Genomic DNA, 24,989 nt, shown 5'->3' with positions numbered 1-24,989 from the left:
TCTTGATACAGGAAGAGGGGAGTAAAAAATTGTGGAAAAAAAAGATCTATTTACGAAGCAGATTGTTTATAAACGGGGAAATCTGGGTGTAACTAACTACACACCTATTAAGCTCGTTGAAACGTTCACATCATCCTGCTACAAATTTAAGCTACAAAGGTTTTTTTTTAGAGAGGGGAAGAAGCTTTTTAACTACAATTTACAAAAAAAATTACAATTTCTATTTCGGCACAATTTCATAGCTAAAAACAACATTGAACAAGTTAACATTTATGATTTTCGTTAAATTCGTAAACAACGATGGTCTAATTAAATCAAAATAGGACCTCGTTAATGCACTCTTTCTTCGATTCTTCCCACTACATAAAATAAAACACAAAAAATAATCTCTGAGGGACACGTGTATTTAAACGGTCCTACTGGGAATTTCCGGAGAGAAAGAACATATCATAGACGCGAAAGGGAATTTTTATTAGACCCAATGTCCATTAGTAATAAAGTAATAAGAAAAAGAATTTTACTGTCTAGACTAGCCATTTAAGATATACCGCCTTGGGTTAAACATAAAATCAAACCTTTTTTTTGAAGAAATTAGGCTGAAATTACTTTGATGCCTCTTTTTGCCTGAAGGACACGTGAAATCTTTATATTTTTCACAGAGTATTCACGGAGGTTATCCGTTTGTTTGTGATGACAATGCGACACGTTGTGTTCCGCCGTGGTAAGAACCGACAAAAAGGATAGACGGGCAACGCACAGACCAACCGTTCATAATGACATTGAAAATCGGCGAGGAAATTACCTGGGTGAGACGGATCAAACTGCAGATTTTGGGGGGGAAAATACGATTCTTGCTGTGTCAGATCAATCCAGGAAAATTTTCAACATGTTCAATACCAGATTTAAATAATGTCTATTCAGCCATATTAAGAACGAACAAAGAGGACGGACGGTCAAGAAAACGCACAGACCGTTTGAAAACCGGCAAAAGAATGATCTGAGTGATTCAAGACTGATCCAACAGCAGATTTCGAGGGAAACTATAAAATTCTTGTCCTGTCAGATTAATCCAAAAAATTTTCAATATGTTAAATAGCAGAATTAAATATTGTCGTATTCAGCCATATTAACAACCAACATAAAGTACCTAAAGAGAAGAAAAACCTGTACAGCAAACGAAACCCTCCTAACAGATAAAACAGCGAGGATGGGCGGACCAGTACAATCAAGTAATCGTTCACCATTTCTCAGATCTGAACGCACTATTTCTCAATATTAAAACTATATTAATTAATATTTTACCTTTGAATTAGCATTATGCTGAACAGGGGTGGCGGATATCCGATTGCAAGTCATTTATACGTAGTCTTATAAGAAAGAACTTAAGTATCCAATTTGATTTATAACATCCAATCACTTTTGCATGTAATCAGTACCATAAAATATGTCTTTATCAAATAGATTTTAATGAGAATGTCCAACATTTGACACCATAAAGAAGGATAACTTAGTCCTTTTTTCTATTCTCGATTCCTTTGGATTCTTCCTGATCAAGGGCACAGATTAGGTAGATCTTTAAAGAAAAACATGTTTTTTTCTTATGATTCATTTAATCCTAGTTGCAATAGTAAATATCAATGGCAGAATTGAGTGGAAAACTTGGGGTAGGAGGAAAAGGAGACATTGTGGGGGAAGAAAGATCCTCGGCGCACATTCATCCCGGCTCTAGTCTAAAATGAACATTTCCAGCGTCAACTACTACTCGACTGTACAGTACCAAGAAACCGTCACACCTCAAGGTAACAAATTAATTTTTTTTAAGAAAAACAAAATATCGAAACAACTCTGGCAACACCTTTGTAGAATGCAAACGATAAAAATGTTGAAAATTTGGGTTTAGTCAATAATACGACGACAAGGTTTAATTATTAATAAATTAGTTCAATACAATAAAGTAAATATTTGTTTACAATTTATTTTTTATTTTGGAATAGAGCTATTTATTTCTGAAATTACACACACACTCTCTCTCTCTCTCTCTCTCTAAAAAAAAAAAAAGGTTAAAAAGTTTGTATTGATTCAAGAAATTAGAACCCTTATTGATATTTTGGTAAATAAGTAAAGTAATACAAATTAACGTAAATTATGCAATTATTTGGTGGAAAGTATTATAAAAATCGGCCCACTAAATGAAAAAAGATCCTGGTTTATCTTTTTTCAAATTTTAAATTTTCAAACGTTTCCCTGCAATCTTACGTTTTGTACTTACTTTTTTGGAAATGTACAACAAAAACCTATATAAAGCGTAAGTAAATTGTGTCGGAAAAGTCTAAAAAGGCTACTTTTTACCTGGGGAAATAAATTCGAGTGGTTGAAAAATAGCCTGAGGATGGAAATCTATTTATACACTTATTGGATGTGAAATAGTAGCTAAAAAGGGGGAGTTGCTCCCATGGCGCCGTACGCCATCGCTGTTAACTTTCATAAACTTATCATATGGATAATCATTTGTCAATTCAAATAACACAAAAACAACAGCACCGGATGCACGTATAAAGAAATAAACACAAACTGTTTCTGTTGTCTATGCTTAGTACACCCAAAGACAAAAAAGCCGAACACTTATTTGTTTATTTTCCATAATAACTAGGTATAAAACTGGTGTCTTGAGACAAAAGGGTTTCACAGCCAGTATCGGGCGGAATTACGTAGACATCGTTCCGCACTTGATCATGCTTGCTTTTTAGAGAGTGATATTTAGAATGCGTTTCTGAATAGAGAGCACGCTCTGCTGTGTTATTTGACCTCAACAAGGCGTATGATACGACGTGGAGATGTGCAATACTTCGGAGATGGGCTATTTGGAGGCAAATTCCTTCAGGCTTTCTTGAGGAACCGAAGATTCCGTGTCAGTTGGGGGTCAGTGCTTTGAGAATGGAGTCCCTCAGGTTCAGTGATAAGCGTTACTCTTTTCTCGATCGCAGTGAACGGTGTCGCTGACGGTGTTCCCGACCAATCACTGTACGTCGATGACCTCTGCTTTTTCTTTTCAGAGAAAGACCAAGCGGAGGTCGGACAGCATAAACGTTGTGGCTGGAATGGCCGAGGAAACCTGATTCGCCTTCTCTGCGTCGAAAACCGTATGCGTCCACTTTTGCAAGCTGAGGAGGGCCCATCCTTCTGCAGCCCTGTCTGAAGGGCGCTGCGATAAGGTACGAAGAGTCAATGAGGTTCCTCGGCCTCATTTGTTCAAAAGTTTAGATGGCAGCCACACATTGACGCCGTCGAGGTGATGGGAAGGAAAGTAAAAACATTATTAAAGTTCATCAGTCACTTCAGATGAAGAGCGGACAGGGAGACCCTCCTGAAAATATTTGACTCGCTGCTGAGCTCCACCCTGTTTTATGGTTGCATGGCCTATTCTTCAGGCTCGAAAATCGCGCCTGCAGAGGCTCGATAGGCTCTACTATCAAGTTCTCCGAGCGGTCTCTGGCGTGTTCAGAACAAGCACTTTAGCCAGCCTGTGCTGCGAGCTGGGAGTGCTGCCGCCCGAATTTCGGAGGGAGCAGCTCACCCTCAGCTATGCGGCGGAGTTCCTTGCCATACCGGGACATTTACTTTCGGGAACAGTATACTAGAATGTATCTGGCCTGGAGAGAAAGGTTTCTCGATGTGTCCCACCTAATTGAAGGGTGCAATTCCTTGGTTCCAGCCAAAGAGCGGCAGGAATGCCACCCGATTTGAGAATTGTGTTTTTTTTGTTATTTTTTTACCCGGTTGCTTCGCATTCGAATATGATATGGTTGGTTATTTCTTCCTCCTTATTGCATAACCGGGGTCATCATTGAGAGTACACATGTTATGTGTCAAAACGCAGTCAAAACTATTTTTGATTTTTATAAAATAAAGAAAATCTAACCGAAATATTTTTCATCACAATCTCTACTAATAAGAGCTTTTATTCCGCTGATATAAAAATCTTTATTTCAACTCACAATGAAGTTTTGAAAGGCGTTTTCGGCTTTGCCGCGTTCTCTAAAAATTTTCAAGAAGTGATCAAAATGCCTAGCGAAAGGTCGGGTGAATGTGGAGGGCGCGGTAAGGGTTCATATCCTAAGTCTTTAAGTTTCCGCAGGGTTTTTTTTTTTTGCCTCACTATACTTTCATTCGTATTGTCCTTAAGAACACGTAAATCTCATGATGTATAACAACGTTCTTATTTCAGCTGTCATCAGATCCCTGTAAGTCGGACGCGGCTTTTACCAGGCCTTAAGTCAGTTTCCTCTTTCCACCTTCACTTACTTCGTCGTTCCATCAAAATGTGGTTTAAGTCCTCGTGTCTTCCCGCAGACGTCGCACCGAGTCATTGTTGTCTACAAGCATTTCGGAATGTTTTCTCCCTGGAGCCAAGGTGCGAGGCCTATAAGTGGAAACATGGTTTTGTATTTTAAACTTTTACCATTCTTGAGGTATTCGCGCTGCTAATTCATTGTATTTTAAGGATTGGACGCATATGAGATATTGGTATAGGTGTAACAAGAAGGGTGCCAGTTGTGGCGCTTTTTGCCAGTTGATCCACTACTTCATTGTGTCTGAAACCCGTATGTCCTTTCATCTATGCTATTGTTACCCTGATTCCTCTCCTATCAATTTCTAGAGCCAAAATTAATATTTATAAAATATGATTATTTGGAGATCGTGAGATGCGGTCTGGTGTGACGTACGTTTTAGAAAAACATTTTCTTTATCGTGCCAAGTTACAGAGTGGTGGTAAAAATAAAATTCAAAATTGAGTGGAAATCGCTAAATATCGGTATCGGAGTGGTGGAGATATGAGAGCTAAAGATGTTTTTTTGTCAGACCGGTTCATCGCTCGCTCAGTGCCGTGAGTTAACTCTTTTGATCAGCTCGCGAGATCTCTATTTAGGCCATCCGCCAAACGAAAAAACTCAGATTGATGGGATTGAGTCGCAGGTCAAAGCATAACGGACGTGTAAGCACGATTAAAGCCGGGAACACACTTACCCGATGCAACGCTATGCGACGATACCCGACGCCTTGTCACGTTTTGGTAGGGTGTGCACATCTATGCGACGTCAAGAGCAGTATCACAGCGTGTATCACAAATCAGTATCGCAATCGCAACGCCTCTTTTGTTCTTAATGCATTATTTGGAGCAAAACCATGAAATAAATTGTTAGTTAAATTTTATGAGCACAACTATGTAATAAATTGTTTGTTAAACTTAATTGTTTTAAATGAAGTTAGTCCGTTGTTTTGATCAATTTTCTTCCTAACCATCATAATTAAATAATTTTTATAAAAACTCATGAATTTTTGATCTCGTTTAATTTGGTTTATATTAAAATAGGAATGTTGTAATTAATATAACGACAAAATTACATGTACTTAGTTTGAAATAAACTACAAAAAATATGAGTGTCCTGTTCTGATGCTACCCGACATTACAAAATGGTGTAATTTTACGAGCAAAACTATGAAATAAATTGTTAATTAAATTTTATGAGCAAAACCGTGTAATAAATTGTTCCAATTTTAGTATATGTACCGCCGAAGCGAGTACAATAAATTGTTAGTTAAATTCATTATATCAAAAAATCGTATTCCGGTGTTTTGATTAATTTTCTACCAAACCATTAAAATTAATTTTTTAAATAAAAACTAATTAATTTTTAATCACAGTTAATTTGGTTTATATTAAAATAAGTATGTTGTAATTAATATAACGACAATAATACATGTAGTTTGAATAAAAATATGAGTGTCCGGTTCTTTTGTCTTCGACTGTACTCGATGCTACCCGACGAAAATTTGGACAGTGGGGATCGCAGAGCGAGGAGTAGGGTAGCGTTGCGTGGCATCGGGCTGATGTGCGCGGGTGTAATACAACCTTATGGAAAAATGGACTTTGGATTTGCTTCCAGTAGCATCGGGCAGCGTCGCATAGCGTTGCATCGGGTCAGTGTTCCCCGGTTAAGTCGGTGAAAGGGCTGATTACATTCCCTAGGCTGAGTTAATTTTTTGCGAAGTAGTGCATTAAAAATCGGACCTAGTCGGTTCCTGGGTAATAGCAGCCTCCCGAAGAGCGAATACATAAAACACACCAGTTAAAACTAAAATTCCACCCGTTCATTTTATTTATTAAACATCATTTTACACACATGATGGGCTTTTTAATTCTATGTAATTTGTGTTTTTAGCGACGATGTTCAATTATTTGTTGAAGTAATGAAGAGCGGTCGTTTACAATTCACACATGAAGTCGAGACAGAAAATAAAATACCGGTCCTAGACACACTTGTAATAAGACAAACAGATAGCACACTAACTACAGATTGATACCAAAAACCAATGAATACAGGTCGCTACCTGAATTATACATCACACCATCCCCTCCACACAATAATAAACACGGCTAATGGATTATTTCACAGAATCATATCCCTAAGTCGTGAATCCTTTCACCAAAATACATCTTACATAACAACAACTAGCCTAAAAACATAATTAACAGAATTATAAACAATTACAATCCAACACTACACAAAACAACATTCTCTAGAGTACAGAACACATCATCAATCCAATTACGGAAAGACAAACCTACATACATGTCTATTGCGTTCGTCCACACATTGTTACACGAATTAAGAAAATATCTCCCCTCAGATCACATTAAAATAGCCTTCAAAAACGACAAAACAGAACACACACACTTTTTTCCAAGGTCAAAAACTCAGCACAAACAGTCTACAAATCCGATGTAATTTATAAAATTAATTGAATGAACTATCCAGCTACATACATTGGAATTACACCGCAATATCTTGAAAAACGGAAAAAACAACACATCTATGACTGAAAAACATCAAAAAACTAATTGCACAGCATTGGGCGCACACCATTTTGAAAAACAACACCACTTTGATTTCAACAAAATACAAACACTTTTTTTATTACAGCGTATAGAAATATATACATTATGTAATGTGACATAATATTTGTCATTTGCATATATCCTCAGGGGAGATCCATTGTTTCTCTCCGAGTTTTTTGAATAGTTATTTATGAACTATTCATAAGGAGGTCCCGGGGTCAACTCCGCTTCAATCGCCTTGTAGGGATGAGTAATGTTGGACACGGATCGAGCTAATGTGTTAGGATGTGAAGGTAGTTTTTCATGAAATGTGGAAAATTTGGTGGGGATTAATTTATTTACAATGGGTATTTTGAGGTCGTTGTGGAGAGTGGTATTGGAGACAAAAGGGAGCGTTGGCTATGATTCTAAGGACTTCGGATTGGAAGGACTGAATTCGTTGGATATTGGTAGGATTTTAGATGTAGATGTAGATATATTGGTCGTGGTGTAATATACTGGACCCTTTAGGAGCCCCATTCTGTGCCTATAACACACCGGTGAATTCTATTTCATCGAGGAACTTGATTAGTAAGCCCGATTTCAGTGGTTGAATTTCTTCTTTTAAGTTATTCTACAGTCACATTGTACGTCCCAAAAGACTTCCTCCTGCGGGCAAGTGTGGCACCACAGTTTGTTAGTAGGTATGTAGGTGTCTCCTCTGCCTCACTGTAGAATCTTTAGTTTGAAGTGTCCTGTTAAGAATTTCAAATTTTTTTCCTGCTTCCTTTAAAACATTCTATCATTTCTTTCCTTCCGAAATTTGTTAGAGGTTCTTGGATTGTTTGTGTCCAATGAGTGACGTTTCCTCATTTTCTTTTTATCCTTCTGTCTGAGGTACTTATGGATAGTGTGGATTCCTATGCCACAGAATGGTCCTGGTCCTGTCAGCGGTATATCAGCCCATTTTCTTGCAAGGGTGTCCACTTTCTCGTTGCCTTCTACTCCCATATGTCCTGGTACCCAGCAGAGGCTGACTTTGTTCTGCGTACCTAATATGTTTAATTTGGTTTTGCAGTTCAAAACAATCTTTGAACTAACGATATTTGAGCTTAGCGCTTTGATGGCTGCTTGGCTATCTGAATTGTTCTTGTTTTTGTACCCTTTAGTCAAGTTGAATTGAATACATCTCTATTGCACTATTGACATTGACTGAATGTCTGTAGGGGAAAAAAAATCTCGATTACGTGGACCTCAGCTTGGAAGATACTGGTGTATTTTCCCATGGGTTCTGAGTATTTAATTCCAGGATATCGTTGGATACTGGTAGGGTTAGCAGTTCTAGTTCATATGTCCAAATCGGTTTTAGTAGTGTTTTGTAGAGTTTCAGTTTGTTTTTAGTCGACATGTTAGATTTCCGTCGCTTGTGTCAAGAAGATAACCCAAGGTAGCGTACACAATTGGTTTTGGGGAAAGGAATATTGTTTGAGGGGTTTTTGCTTCTGAGGGTAAATGTAACATGGGTGCATTTGTTTTCATTGATTTTTATCCTCCAAAGTTGCTCCATTCGTTGGAGCCAACTCAGGCGAAGCCACACCAACATCATAATAAAGTATTACATTTTATTATTATATTTCCGTTTGCTTCGTAGTCGTCCATAAAAATTAACTTCCTTTCTAATATTAGTAGCTTTTCCCATTGAATAAACCCCGAATCACAAATCCCCTTTTTCGACTTCCTTTGAGATCAAAAACAAAATTCCAAGATTTACCGCCTTCCCCACCCTGTTACAATCACATAAAAACAACAGAATACAAATTCACGTTTCACAAAAATTTCACACGAAACAAAGATGACACCACAAGAATAGCACCACAATTTATGTGAGCATGAAATACTTGGTTCAAAATTTATATACTGTTTACATCTGTTGTATTTTTTCAATCAACGTATGTTTTTTAATTCACCCAGACTCAGATGATGACCCGAATAAGGGACGAAAAAAAAGAAAAAAAAGGTGTTTTAAAATAATTCATTCCTGAATCTTGTTCACCATACCGTATTTCTTCGGATGGTCACTCACAGAAGGGTTTTATACAATTTATGAATTACTTTTGAACCAACATGTGATTTATGCAAAGATAGCGGTTTGTCAGCTGATTAAAACTTGAAAAGCACTTTAGAAAGGTTTTCTTAAACATTTTTGATAATTAATTAATATTTTATGTAAGGTTTTGGTTGAAATGAAAAGATTAATTAATTGAAAGAAGAAATTTGGCCAATAGACCAATAATTATAATGGATTTTTTATAATATTCATATCTAATGATTTTAGCGGCCGATTTTAAAACGTTCAAAACTTAAAGTTAATTTTAAAAATTATTAACAAAAAAAATTTAACTTCATTATTGAAGCCTTTTTGAAATAGCATTGCAATAGCGAAGAAAATTAGGTTTTCAATCTGAGATGACCCAGGCGCCATTTCACAACAAATGTGTGTTTATTTACGTTATTTAATTAACGTAAAACAAGAAGTTAACATAAGCATAAAACGTACACACACTTTATTAAAAGCAACAGAGAATTGATTACAATATCGATCCAGGTCTAGCCTGTGCATATCGATTCATAAATTGACTGTGCTTTGGAAAAGTCAACTCTAGGAACTTAGAGACGAGACTTATTTTCATTTTAACTTTCCGGTGGAAAACTTGAAGGATCATTGAATGTTCGCATAGTATAATAATATACGGGGGGGGGCAGTCATAATCCAATCTTGCAGTAAAAAAAGGAACTTGTATCATAAATTGAAGTTCCTGTTTTTTTTTAACGATAAACAATGGCTACGTTCTACAAAAGCCCAACCCGAGGATAACCACTTTAAATTCAATGTAAGACCGATAGGACAAAAAAGGAAATAGATACAAGGAAAACAAATATACAGAAATAACGACAAACGATCTTTTGAAAAACATCAAAAGAAACCGAACCGACCGGGACAAACGGAAAATAGCCCCAACAAAGTACCGCAATCGTCTGTCAACTTACAGATATTGATCAACACACAGATACACACCGTACACTTACAACACTTACCGATATTGTCGTTTCCGCACTAACGCCTGACGACTGCGGACGATCAAAGACCTGCAAACGGCCGACAACTCGCTTTACAATCAACACGCCCGTTGACGCTCGAGAAGCCTTGATTGTTTTTTTTTGTTTTCCGGCTGAGGGCCTGTTGATGTTTTCGTTCAAGATAAAACGCCGGTAGTGCAAAAATTAATTGAAAAACTAGTCAATTACTTATTTACGGAAAAACTTACCTTTAGAACCAACCCTCACTGCTACATTTAGAGAGGGCTAAACTCAGATAAGTTACAGCAGTACTGGTCACTGCCATCTGAGAAAACATCTACATAAAATGGGCACTTTCAATAATAATCCTAGGTATACCCCATTATCGGGTACTAGAAAAGTCCAATGAGCCAGTAGTCTGCAGTGCTTGCAAAACCCCTCCTAGCCTCCATCATTATCATCATCCCTTTAGTATCTCAAAAAAATTTCATTTTTCCTCTAAATATGGTTTGAACATTGAGTTAAGTGAGTACCAGTGTCACCATTAACGAAATTTAATGTAAATTGTTATTGTGAAACTGACGTTGATTTTATCTGCCCTAAATTTTCATTTTCATTCAAAAAGAGTTAAAATAAAATATAGATACTCAAATTGTCATTATGAAAGTGGTTCCATTAAACAATTATTATGAAATATAAAAAGAATCAGAAACATACATACTTAGACATTGGTCCGACCTTAAATCAACAAAACAGATGATCCAATATTGAAAAGCACCACTTTTCCACCCCTAACGATTTAAAAACAAAGTATTTTAACAAAGATGAAGGTTGTTTAATAAAGATAAAATTTGTATTGCAAATTTATTTATTAAGAAAGGTGACGCAATAATAATTACAATATGCAAGTAAATTTAAGAGAAAAAAATGATAAACATATTAATAATTATGTTATGTTATCTTATTAAAATTCAAAACATAATAATACTTATTCATTTCAAAATGAAAATGGTTTTAAAAAAAATTATTCTTCTGGTCCATCAATATAGTTGTCAGGATGGAATATGTTTGCTGCCTCGGAGGAGATGTATTGTATGAAGTCGTTTATGTATCCTTCGAGTACTTTCACGCTGGAACTGCCCCACGGGAAGTAGCTCATCGCCCATCCGAGACGTGTAAGCATCCTGACCAAGTGTATGCCGCCGTAAATGCCGCTTACCTCAACTTCCTTGCGGTCGGAGAACAATTTTTCACACTGGCGAAACTCCGATTCGTAGAGGATCTGGGTTTCGAGCATCACGTTAAAGTATCGCTTGACACCTTCGGCCGTTTCCTGGAAAATCTCCACGTCGAAGCGCTGATGGGTCTTGGCGCGTTCTGCGACGTACGATTCGATAATCTTGTCTACGGTCACCTCAGCCGGAAGCTTCACGAGTTTCTTGGCCATATTTATTTTAACCCAATCTTCTGCAATGTGGTCGGCGAGGACTTCACCAATGGGCAAGTTGAAAATCTGTTCCCCAGGTTCCGCGGTGCTATTTTTTTGCGTTTTTTCTCCTTCGGAGCTTTTGCTCGTTCTTGCAGACGTGCCGCTCGTACCCTCTCCGAGCTCATTTTTTCTCCAATTCTCGGTCCGAGTCGACCTCCTGACTTGAGTGAACCCCGTATCCTTGTGTTCAATCTCCAGCTCCTTCTGCAAGCGAAGATTGAACTCGTTATGTTGCACTATCTTGTTTTCCGGCAGCCACTCGTCCCAATGTCTATTCCAGCCACAGTAGTGTACGAAATACATGTAAGTGTTCTGGTCGTCGCTGAATCTAACCTTTTTGCATTTCGCTTCAAAAAGACACGGTCCGCGATAGCAGAGTAGTTTATCGCCAACTCCGAATCTGGGTAGCAGATCGTTTTCGACAGTGTGGACCTCCTGAGAAGACATTGTTTTTCAGATAATCTTTACAGCGGATATCGCACGACGCACGTGTAAACGAACTAAAATTTGACTCGTCGTTGTCAAAATGGCGGATTCGAAATTTCAAAGTTGCTGAATTGCTCTCTACCGGCCAAAACGAATACCCACCCCTGAGTAATAAAATGCCCGGTTGCTCAAAAACAGAAACAAAAACGTGATTTTAACTGTAGATATCTCAACTTTCATTTTTCAAAATTGAGAAAACCCCTGTGAAAATTTTATATTAAAAATCCCCCATTTCTTCTAAGATTATGAAACCTATAATCTAGGACTTTAGAAGAACTCAGTATATAACAAAATGAATTATTAATAAGCATTTCGAGTAGGTCAGCAATGATTCTTTTATGATAAACCTCTTAATGCTTAAGTCGTAGTTTTTGTAAATTGTGTAAAATTATAGACATACTATTATTTTAGTTTTCAAGAAAGCATAAACAAAATGTTTCAGTTGATACGATTTGTTTCACTGCTGTTTCGACAATTGCATTTTTTAAAGTCTTGTTCTTAGCCAAATACTGATTTTTTTCAAGAATAAATTTCTTTACATATAATAAATGAAGAAAACAGCATCTCTGATTTATTTATTTTTGGGGCTGTTTAACTCCGCCCTTAGGAATATCGAGTATACTGGGGGAGCGAATGTGACAAGACTTCCCTATGTTTGTATAGGGAGGTGATGTATATAAATATATACCGTATGTTCTATTTCTATTCTGTTGTTGACAACCTGAGGTCCAAACGAGCATTATAAATGCTAGCCATAGGATACTGACGTAGTATATAAATAAATGTAGAGAGTCAGTTACCAGATCGAGAGCTCAAATGGCTTCACTTTAAAGACCAAGATGACCTCAGCTGTTTTTCGGGCCATATATATATATACATGCACAGGCACAAAATTCTACCCACTTGTAATATAACTTGATTTTTATATATTTTTATACATTAATCAAAGATTCACGTTTTTTAACATTTAATATTTGAGTCTTTGTCTAAAAAACGTTTTAAAAAAATGTGTAAATTGCTAAGGAAAAAAATGAAACAAAAAGAGGGACGGTACAATTTGTTTTAATCTTGTTTTAGAATTTTAATTAACATTTGCTGTGTTATGATGTATGATTATAATTAACATGTGCTTGGAAATGTCCCTTTGCTGGAGGTTAGCCCATTCTTCACGAAGAGTCCTTTCAAGATCGTAGCTTGTATCAGGAAGTGATGGACGTGCTCTTATTCGTCTATTAAAGTTATCCCATAAATGTTCGATGTTCGGGTTCGAGTCTGGAGAACGGGCTGGCCAGGCTAAGACCCTGATGCTATGCTGTTGAAGGTGACATGTGGACGGGCATTATCGTCCGTTAGAATAGGATTGTCGCATAATGTTCCAAAATTTCATGCACATATCGACTGGCCGTCAAAGACCCTCCACGAACCAACTCTGTGCTACTCTCCATTAAAATTTCCACCCACATCATCACTGAGCTACGTTGAAAAGGTTGGCTCTGGGAAAAATTACAAGCTTCGTACCATTTAATTCACCTTCTCTACAATATTTCACGCCCATCTGGAGATCGTAGAGCAAATGTACACTCATCTGTAAAATGTACAGCAAACAAATCGTCCAAAGACCAATGGCTGTATTCTCGAGCAAATGGGAGCCGTGTAACTCTGTGTGTTATGGTCAATAATGGTCTTCTTACGGGGCGAAAAGCCATCAGTCCATAGCGATTTAATCTTCTACGAGCAGTGCGTCTAGAAATTTGGACACCTCAAACTTGATGAATGGACACCTGGAGCTGATGAATCGCTTGAACAACAGTAAGGTGCCGGTTTCGCAAATTCAAAAACGGTCATCCTGTGGTTATGTAACCCTAGGTCGTCCAGAACCGGGCCTTCTATGGTAGGACCCAGTTTCTCGAAAACGTATTACAGCTTCTCGCAGAGTTCGTAAGGCACTCCGATGGCAGTAGCCGTATACCTGATGGAACGTCCATCATCAATAAGCGCCACACTATGTGCAACATCCCCAGCACTAAATGACATTTTTAAGTTTAAAAATTGAAATTAAGAAAACAAAGATGAAACTAAACAGATTATTGCTTCAGAATTCAAATGAGAGTGAACAAACATTTTAAATTACATAAAAAGTAACCATTGAAAAATCCTTTATCCTTATTTTGGATTAAGGATTAAGTGTGTTTACCTCTAATTGATATTCCCAATTTAAAACATAGCATAAACAAATATTTACTGATAAAAACAATGAGATAAATAAAGGGCAGAATTTTCTTTTATCGAGAAAATGAAAAAAAATCAATTAGGTGGAATTTTTTGCCTGTCGGTCTATTTTATTTTTATTTATTTTTTATTAACTTATTTATTTTTAATTGGGAGAAGATCGCTAGTTTTGAACTTGGAACAACGCTCTTGTCCTTCAATTTGCCCAACTTGTAAAATTTCAACCACTCTGATGATAATAAGTACTTGTGGATGAAGTACAGCCCTCACGTAGATAATTTATTCACGGTCCGCTTACAACACACTGAAATCCCGAACGAAATTCAAAATGAGAAATTCAGCCTGAATATTGGCTTTATTACCGTCTGAGTCCTATTAGAATATCCCGATCACCAAAAGTAAAAAAGCAGACTTGAGATAATCCCTTATCTATTCGACGGCCATGTGCTGATTGTCATAAGTTTACAACCTTCATTTTTTAAAAGTTATAACATTTTAAATTTGTATTTTTTAAAGTTTGTTTTAATAATTTTCAATTTAAATAAGTTATTGATTTCCTCAAAACTAACATTAAAAGAACATGGGTGCAGCTTCTCCGATCTTTTATTCCTTATTGTTTTGTTAATCTCTGTTGTTTGTTACCCACATCATGTGGATAGTTGTAATATTCAATAAATTAAAAAGAAAATGAATATTGAAAATCAACAAGGGATTGAATTTGATGATTAACGGCGAATGTTGCGGCGGACGTGGAAGATGCAAAACTGTTGGCCGACATGGAACGGAATTGAATAGTTAAACCAATTTTAATGTTGGATATTGAGTCTAGGATCTGTCATCCTAGACCCTTCCTTATAATAGGTCAAGTGGCCAATAGTTTTTTCCTCGACCTCGCCCAGAATCCCACCCTTTTGAAGGGAGCCCCTTGGAAGAAGACATATTTTTTCCTAGAGCGGAGCCAAGTGTAATTACAGTAAATCCGACATCGAGACCAAACAACCTGACACGGTACCAAATAGGTCGAAGAAATTTGTCTGACAAACCGTCCAGCCCAGACTAAACACGTATACAACTTTGGGGTTGACATTTAAAAAATGTGTGACTTGGCGCCCGAGTCTTTGAAAAATGGGGAAAAAATAAAAGCGGGCGTCACTAAAATGATAGTATTGTTCGTTTCGTGAAGTCTATAATAAACATAAAATTAATATAGCGCCCTGCTATTTTATGTGTTAACGATCACCTAGGCTCACTGATTCCCCGCTTTTGAGGGCTTTGTCCGAGAGGACACACGACTAAACTGCATATAAATCATTCATTTGAATAATATATTACAATGCCACTAATACAATGCTCTCTCCCTAATCCGAAATTCGATACAACGTACATTCCAGTATTCCGAACTGGAAAAAAATTCAATTTAAAGGAAACAAATGAAATATTTCGGGGGGGAGAGGGTGAGTGAGTAAAGAGAAAAAGAAAGGAGAAGGAGCAAGAGCGAGTGAGGAGAAAAAGAAGAAAGAGAGAGAAACAGTGTCTGAGTCTGTGAGAAGAAAAAGAATGAGTGAGCGAGTGAGAGGTAGTGGATGAGTGAAAGTGTGAAAGAGAAAAAGAAAAGATAGAGAGCGAGAGTGATTGAGCGAGTGAGAGGTAGTGGGTGGATGAAAGTGTGAAAGAGAAAAAGAAAAGTTAAAGAGCGAGAGTGAGTGAGCGAGTGAGAGATAGTGGATGAGTAGTAAGTACATTAAAAAAAAAAAAAAAGATTGGCTGACTTTACTCGACCTCTCCTAAAATCAAGGCAGAAAACGGCCCAACTTATTGAATACCTTTATATGTTTAATTAAAGAAAAAAATTAAAAATATGATTTTGATTCGTTATGGATTATTTTGGTAGATACATAGTTTATTTATCAAGTCATTAATGTTTTTTTGTAATAATACGATTGTGTTTTTTGAATATCGATTATTTTTGAATTGTCAGCAAGCTTTCTCAGGCAAAATTTAAACTTTTTGAACTTTGGTAGGCTTCTCTACCACTCGCTAGACCGTTTCACACCGATGTTCGTAACATACTAAGCACAGCGTGTCAACCTTTCCGTGTATAGAAACAAAATATTTCTCTAAGGGCTCAGACCGGTCTCAATCACATGTGGCTTCAAGTGCTTCAAGTAGTCGGTAATCGATTTCACCTCTTAGAGGGACTTAAAGAGGAATAACCGACTTCAAACCCCGTTAAGCCCGATTGTTCATGCCACTGCCACACGCAGTAGCACAATGGCTCTTTCCACTGAATAAATATAAAGAAATTATAAAAGCTTTTTTATTCGGATTCATAGTATCAGAGGCAAAACCAACCCGAATAGGCAGACCTGGACGATAGACGATCAAGCTACATACAGACTATTAATAAAAATAATGTTGATCAGACAGAAATGTTAAAATCTAACTATATTTGGCGATTTTTTTACCCTTTTTCCTTCTATTCAGATTGTTTTGAATCAGACATAAAAGAAATGTTATACTTGGACAGATCATTTTGATACAACTGTACTTGTGAGTAATCACTCCTCGGTCCTTTTGTTTAGGAAATTGGCGTCGACACGGTAGACAGAATTAATCATTTCCGTGGAATTTGAATGTTCGGTGTGAAGATAACCTTTTCTACACCACAAAAACACAAATTCTTGTTTTATTCAATCGGTTTATTGTTGTGTTTTGCGTCTGCGATGGATATACCAGAAGCCCTGCTGGTTCGCCTATCTTCGCCGGCTCAGACACGCGTTCATTTCGCCATCTTTTGTGTTTCATCTTTACGCATTTATATGCCAATATACATTAAATAGAATTTGAATATGGGAAAATATTTATTTAGATGATAAACTATCTTTTATTTTTCGTTAAATTAACACATGATAAAAGAAAAATTATTTTAAAAAGTAAGATTTGTTTGAAATCGAGAGTGGCGTACTCCAGGGCAACGCCCTAAACCCCGTGCTCTATTTGTATACAAGTGACCTATCACTTTTTTTCTCGACCCAGCACACCCTGGAATCAAGGAATTTATTTCTACATGTTCCTTAACGTAATACATGTAATTGATAGGTTTTTTAATAACATGGAAATGGTTAAGATTAATTTGTCTTTTTTAATTTTTGTTAAAAAAATTACTATGTGTGGTTTTTTTAAGTAAATTCATTACTTATTTAAACATTTATTTGGACTTTTTGTGTTTTTACACCCATCATCAGTGCATTTTTAAAAGACAAGTATAACACAGGATATTAGTAATTGAAATCAGTTTTGTATTTGAACTATTATATACACATACAAACTGAATAATATATAAAGTATAGTGGCATGGCTAATTCTATCTACCAGAGTAATATTCACTAAGAGTAAATATTAATAATAATAACAATTATCAAAGTTAAAGGACAATACAGACAATTATTTTGCAGTAAATAGTAATGACATTTAGGGATGGTTAGTTTTTTCTTTTGCTTTTTCATTCTATGTTATCAAACACAGGGAATATTATGATATTTTATTGGCTATTTTATTATCTTTTTTCAATATTTTATCAGTAATCTCGACTTCCATTCCATTGCTGTATATACTTGTTTTAAAGGGTATATTTTATTATTATTAATTTTTAAGGGCGTTTTAACGGCTAAGGTCATTTCACTCCCTAAAACTTAAACCTTTTATCTTAGAATTAATTAAGGTTTTTAGTTGAGATATAAAAGTCAGTGTCAAGAGCGGGATTCGAACCCACGATCTTCGGCTAGATATGCAGTAGATATAACTTCCCATCTCGACCCCACCTTTTGAATTTTCCCTCTTTTTTGCCATTTTTAAAATGTCGAGTAATCTATTTGATTCTTGGCGACAAATGAAATTGCCACGGAGAGCTTTAGTGATGGTATACTTCATTTTAACTTATTAAATTCACTAGTTTTCGTGACGCTGACTTTTTTATTTCAACTAAAGACCTTAATTAATTGAAAGATATTAATTGGTCAAGCGGACCATGAAAACAAGTGGACTTTTATCTTAGGTTAGCTATATCCCTTCTGAGTGCTATAAAGCTTTGACTCCAAATATTCACTCATAAACTAATCTATCCTATTGCCATCCAAAGCTTTAATTAATCCTTTTAAACTTCTTAATTTGGAAGGCCAAATGTATACAAAAATCCCATTTTAAATTATAAAATTTATTCCAGTTCTTTAATTAGAATTTCGAATTTTTGTTCCATAATTTAAACATTTCCCGTAGGCTTGTATGGCCAATAATAATAATGGAGACAAATTAGCAACAGTCTCAGCGCGCCCTGAGTATAGGCTCATCGTTATCCTTTTATTCTTCCATTCAAATATGATAAATAAACTAATGCTACTTAACAATGATAAGAAACAGAAACACAGTAACACTTCTTTTTTTGGGGGGAGCTATCTTTCTTATTTAAATTGCGATTTTGGGCATTGCAGTTTATTACCCCGCAATTTATTTTCTTCCATTTCATTTTTCCGCTCCGGCAGCCTCAAAAAAGAAAAAATTGAAAGAAATCTTGCACGGACAACTCTCATTCAAACATTAGCAGACGTTTGTCTGTCAATTTGACAAAAGGCCTAAATCTCATTATAAATTACAATAAATTTGGGAAAGCTGCAAAGTGCTCTTCGAAACAAACACTGGGGACCCAGTAACTCCTTTAAATCACTCGAAAGATTATTATTATTGCATTTTTAATTAATTTATTTATTTTTCTTTTTTTTATTAATATTTAAATATGTGGTTGCTTCTAAATATGAGGGCTCTGTGAGCAAATGTAAGGATAGGAAGGCAGTCATGGGACAACGACATGCATACAACCGTCTCGCCGCAAAGCATATCTCTACCAAAGTATTTAGCCATAAGTGTGAGAATGCAGGGCATACAGCGAGAAAGTTAAACATGGCCTCACTCACTTTTTGAATACATATAGTACACACCTCATACTCACGTTGCTGCTCCATCCATGGAATACCGTTCAAACTTAGCAGCATGCATCACAACCTGAAAAGCAAAGAGAGCCCAGCATAGTATAATTCACCCTTAGAATTCGGCCCAAAGAACCCCAAATTCATTTTTCTCTATTAATTATGCTCCATTATAATATTATTATATTAATGCTCTAATAAAACAAGAACAAGGACGAGAGAGAGAGAGAGAGAGAGAGAGAGAGAGAGAGAGAGAGATAAGAGACTTATTTAAGACTTATTTAAACAATATTAACAATGTTTTTACTGATTTATATAAGTTCAAATCTGCACATGTATGTACATACACGTATGTACGGATTTGAGCCTATCACTTCTCACGGCCCAATGGCATTTCCACCTTTTGTTATTTACAATAAATTACCTGCATACTACTTGAATCACCCACCCTGGTAATGGCAGTTGCCGATCGGATCTTGATCTTGTCCCTCTCACACTACACATTCATGCCAATAAATACATTCACTCTCAACTCACATCATATACAAAACTATCAGTACTATATACAATTGGAACAGGGGTCCAGATACTCGCTGTCATGCTCAAGCATTCACATATCAGGTGGCATTCCTATGCACCCTCTACATGGAGCCAAGGAAAGGCACCTTTCAATGATATGGGACACATCGACCTTTCTTTGCATGCCGGACAGTGGACACATAAGCTTGAACCCAAAAGAAAACGCTGTGTGTCATCCTTGCAAGGCCTATTCTTAATTGGGTGAGGATGACCCCCTCTTCTAGAGTCAGATCCTCCCAGGGCCATCTATGGTGGGCAGGGGGCCACATTACTACGTACCAATATTCTCCAACAAAATTATTTTAAAAAATATAAATATTCCTATATATAGGAAATATTCCTATTTACTACATTTATCAAATTCTTTTCATGAAATGAACAAACAGCTATAAAATAAAACATATTTTCTCCCAATTTATAATTACACATTGAGCAAATATTTTCTTAGGTTTATAGTTTCAATAAGTTCCCCCATTTCATTTTAAATCTGCCAAGAAATATTCATATGTTTTGTGTACAGAGGTAGGTCTGATTTTTGAATATTTGAGATTGTTCTGAGCTGAACAAGGGTGATTTAATAATGTCTCCTATCAATTTGTCAAACATTTTCAAATTGCTAAAATTAAAATTTCTCACCATTATCTTTTAAAATATCGCATATGTCAGTCCAAATCAGCAAGAACAGGCAATTCAGGATGATCAGAGAAGACGACACTATTTTTATTGGTTTAGATTTAGATATGCATGGGTGGCTTTTCATTTAAAGGTAAATAAAATAAAGTTTTGTGTATAAATGAAAATATCAAAGTAAAACACTAATGGAAATGCACATTACTTACAGAATAATTTTAATAAACTATGTGTTACTTTGCTAGCACTACTGGGCTGACATTAAATAACATAATCAGCAATGAACTAATTTATGAAACACTTCTGACAGACAAAGCCAGCAAAAATATGCTAACTATGGTTATCAGAAATGATCAAGCTTCAAATTCACTACCTCAAAGATCTTGACACAATATTCCAAAATAAATGTTTTCAACTATTATGTTTTTGTTGCAGGGAGAGCCGAAGATTTTTCTTGGAAGGATGATGGCAATTTCAGTTATATCGATGACAGTATACTGACATACTGCGATGAAGAAGATCCCGACGACCCGCATCCCGTTGTAAGGGTTGTCAAGAGAAGAAACACCGCCAATAGGAAAGAACGGAGAAGAACCCAATCGATCAATAACGCATTCGCAGATTTGAGGGATTGCATACCAGCGGTACCGGCAGACACAAAGCTCTCTAAAATAAAGACATTGCGCTTGGCCATTTCATATATCAGTTATCTCATGGGTGTGCTAGAAAATGAAGATAGCGGTGATGGTTTCAAAGCAGACTTGGCATTGCTCAGAAAGAAAAACAACCATGTTAGATTCTTTGTATGAATAATTTTTAAAAATGTTCTAAATATTATATAATTTATACATTGTATGTGTGCATGCAATAAGATAATTCAAACAATATTACTTGAAATTAAACTTTAAAACATCAGAAATCAGTAATAATCATATATTAATGGTCATTAAATACCACAAATCCATTTCATGTCACTCCCACTGCAATTTTTACTTGGCGGAATTGGTTGTGATTTAACATGCACTTCTCTCTTTGTGCTCTTGTTAGAGAGATATCACGAGATGGAGCATCTCAGCAAAATGGTGGGTGTTGTAAGGGTATCCAGACACATAGTACCGGAGGGTAACGAAAAGTCTGGCAAGGCAGCTAAGGCTGGAACATCTCAACCTCCAGACCAGTGCGATCAGCCCTCAGATGCTAAAAATGCAATAAAACACATGATTAAAAGAAAGTTGTAGCGTTAATGGACCAGATCAGTAGAGAAGCTTTCACGTCTCAAGAGCATTGTTGATAGGTGACCCTCAGAAGACCTGACCTGTGGAAGAAGGGTCATCTTCACCTAATTAAGAATAGGCCATGCGAGGTTGACACACGGACTCTTATTTTTGAGCCATGTGTCTGAAATATAGGGAAAGGTAGATGTGTCCTATATACATGTAGGGTGCCATACCTTGACTCCATTTAGAGAGTGCGTAGGAAGCCATCAAATATGAGAATTGTACTTGAGCATGGCAGCAAATATCTGATTATCCTTTTCCGATATTTGGAGGGAACAGGGTTGTTTTATTGTATATAGTAATGTTAGTTTTGTGCCCCTAGCATGTATTGAGAGTGAATGTATTTATTGGCGTGAATATGTAGTGTGAGAAGGCCAATGATGGACTATTGAGTACCCCATTTACCATCAATTAGGAATTAAGTAGACCCTCCACCACTCTGAGTGAGTGGTATGTAAATCAGAAAGAATGTATTTAAGAGTGATTGAGAGGGTGAAGGAATTTAGGAACTGACTGCATTGGGGGCTGAAATTATCTACATAGCTGTTATTGCATTTATCCCTCAATGGCTGGTCGGACAAGACCGAGGTCTGACCTTGGACTGCCAACACCCCGGGATGGGTGATTCTTGAGGTCCACTGATAATTCATTGTAAAGTACAAAAGCTGAAATTGTTGGTGGACTGTGAGAGATGATAGTTCAACTCTGTACATGTGTGTATGTATGTACATGCAATATACAATTACAAAATTTCCACTGTTACGGATTCACGTTTATTTCTAAACTTCATGAATGTGTGAAGCACCAATGTTTAAAAATAATATTTGAACTTAGATATAATAATGCATTCTGTGTTGAAAACAAAATGACTGTTTAAAATATAAAATATTTGTAAATTGTATAAAATTGATGTAGATCAAATGAATATACATCCATTTAATTTTAAAATAACATCTACTTTTTAATTTTTTCAGGGAAACAGAGAGGATATGAAGAAAAGTAAAGGAAGAACTGGATGGCCTCAACACGTTTGGGCACTAGAATTGAAACAAGAATCTGTTTAAATATGTAAAATTTATATGAAATGTTTTGTATTATCTTAGTTTTAATACAATTTTTATCTTAACATTTTAATTGTAATCATTTTTTCTCTTACAAAAGCCTTAAAAATTGCGACACAGGAGATTTAGGTTATGTAAACAGTTAGTCAGTGTGTTCATTAATTTTTGTAGCTTTATATAGAAAACTTGACGACATATCACTGTTCATAAATGTGTAGCAGTCAATATTATCATAAAGTATCTGTCTTGTTTTTTAAATATAATTTTATAATTGTTTAATGTCATTTATATACATACTCTAAAACACATTATTTTTAACTATATTTGGAATAAAATGTGATAAAACTTATTAAAATGTTTAATTTATAGAATTAAAACCGTGAGAAAAAAAGCAAAGGTAAAAAACAAAAATTATTTGTTGAGATGTCTAGTGTTTTATTTCCACTTTACTTCTTATCGGTCCAGTCTTCCAGCCTGGCAAAATTGCACCTAGTAGGTCATTTAACTTCATTATTTTTAAGTAGTGTTTAAGTACTTGACATTCCACCATCACTCAATATGTATACAAATTAAAGACTTCATTACAAAAACAACCAATGTCACACACACACACACACACAAATTACAGTGTGCTTTGGTAGCCCAATCATGTCCTTATAAAAGTTTGGTTCTTAAAAAATATATTCAGCTCATTTTCCAGCTGTCAAAAATTATCAAACTCCTGATGGTGCCGTATTGTCCATTGTTAAGAAGAGGTAAACGTCAGATGGGGCTAGATTTGGAGAGTACGGATGGTGCTGTAGAACTTCCCAACTAAGCTTCATTATCACCTCCTTTGTCGTTCTGGCTGTATGAAGTATCACATTGTCCTGGTGAAAAATGATCACACCTTGTTTACAAGAGCAGGTTGTTTCTGGGCCAGGGCAAGAAAAACTCATTGCAGTTGGTTTGAGTAGCTGCGATGATGGTCTGACAGGTAGCAGGAGTTCGTAGAGCATAATGCCTGCCATCACCTTTTGTTGGTCAATTGGCACTTGCGTCAATGGGAAAGGGTCATTCAGTGACAGCCAATGTTATTATTGTACAGGATTTTTTTTTTTTTTTTTTGACAATCCAGTAAAAAAATTTCAACTTTATACATGCAAGCAATGAAAGGCTTAGATGCTGAAGCTTGTTATCATCGGTCATTTTATAAAGGCAAAGAACCCATTTGCTCAGAGTGCCATGCCTTCCCAAGTGGATGTAAGCAAGAGCGAGTGGTTTCATCGCTTATGTTGAACCCTCTGGCAAGCTCCTTCCATGTTTGACTCGAATCAAGTTCGATAGCTTTTCTCAATTTGTCATCATTCACGCCAGAACGTCATCCATGGTTCATCTTCAATCCCCTCAGTCCCAAAAGAAAACTTTTTGAACCACTTTTGGGCAGTGTGCTCACTAATTGTTTCATCACCGAATCTAGTAAAACTTTTACGACATGCCTCACCTGGCCTAATACCAAGCTTAAATTCACTCATACAATAAGCATGCATGAATTATGGGTTTTGAAAACATGAGAATTCGGGAGGAAATCATATATGATGATTATATTGTATAAAGATAACTCCAAACAATTGTTTTCTGACAACTCAAAATATGAGCAATCAAATTCATTAGAGAAGTACCCTTCAGTCTTTCAAGTTGAAATACATGCCATCAATGTGCCTTAGAAAATGTTAAAATAAGTTATATTTACAACAACAAAAATCTCGTAAGATCAAATAGCCAAGCAGCTATTAAAATATGAGTCAGTGAATGCATCCCAAAACTCCAAAATCTGGGGATAGACAGCAACCTGATGGTTCCATCCATATACTATCCATGATACCATGAATTCCATCCATTCAAAGATGACCCAATTTGCAGGTTATGCAATGAGGAAGACAAAACAGCCGCTCAATGGAGACATAGCCTGGGATACGAAGAAAACCCAGGGAAAGGAATTATAGCAACGACAGACACCTAGTACTTCTTAGGAGAAGAATCAAGACGATTGCACCAAACTAAGGAATTATAAAAGTACAAACCAAGTAGGCTACAATGCTTGTGGAACAAAAAAAATATTCATCATCATAATCATCAAATCGCAATGCTAGAGAATGAAAGATTGAAGAATGAAGAGAGTGAAGCCAGAATGTCACTCCAGATGAGTGAGATTGGAGAGAATGAATCATAGAGAAAGCATTAGAAAATATTCTATCTACTTGTTTTCACAATGTGTTGTCATTACAAGCTCACATGTCATTTTAAATATAAAAATTAGTTAAT

The 24,989-nt window shown here is 36.2% G+C and overlaps 2 protein-coding genes across 3 annotated transcripts; one reads left to right on the top strand and one right to left on the bottom strand.

Moving 5' to 3' along the window:
- The first annotated feature begins 1,699 nt into the window (after positions 1 to 1,699).
- Positions 1,700 to 23,003, top strand: LOC106666899 (heart- and neural crest derivatives-expressed protein 2-like). Of its 2 annotated transcripts, none has more exons than XM_014394429.2 (3): positions 1,700 to 1,799; positions 20,783 to 21,150; positions 22,599 to 23,003. In XM_014394429.2, the coding sequence occupies exons 1-3, from the start codon at positions 1,736 to 1,738 to the stop codon at positions 22,686 to 22,688; spliced, it is 522 nt and encodes a 173-aa protein (XP_014249915.1). In that variant the 5' UTR covers positions 1,700 to 1,735; the 3' UTR covers positions 22,689 to 23,003. The 2 variants fall into 2 exon arrangements, with proteins under 2 accessions (XP_014249915.1, XP_014249916.1); XM_014394430.2 differs by having other exon boundaries at positions 20,783 to 21,138; positions 22,599 to 23,001.
- LOC106666897 (mortality factor 4-like protein 1) lies at positions 10,916 to 12,094 on the bottom strand. The gene has a single exon (XM_014394428.2). It carries the CDS (start codon positions 11,889 to 11,891, stop codon positions 10,980 to 10,982), a length of 912 nt encoding a protein of 303 aa, XP_014249914.1. The 5' UTR covers positions 11,892 to 12,094; the 3' UTR covers positions 10,916 to 10,979.
- Positions 23,004 to 24,989: the final 1,986 nt, after the last annotated feature.

The sequence above is a fragment of the Cimex lectularius genome, unplaced genomic scaffold (assembly GCF_000648675.2).
Source record: "Cimex lectularius strain Harlan isolate CLEC.00 unplaced genomic scaffold, Clec_2.1 scaffold115, whole genome shotgun sequence".
NCBI lineage: Eukaryota > Metazoa > Arthropoda > Insecta > Hemiptera > Cimicidae > Cimex > Cimex lectularius.
This window is presented reverse-complemented; position numbering and strand designations above follow the sequence as displayed.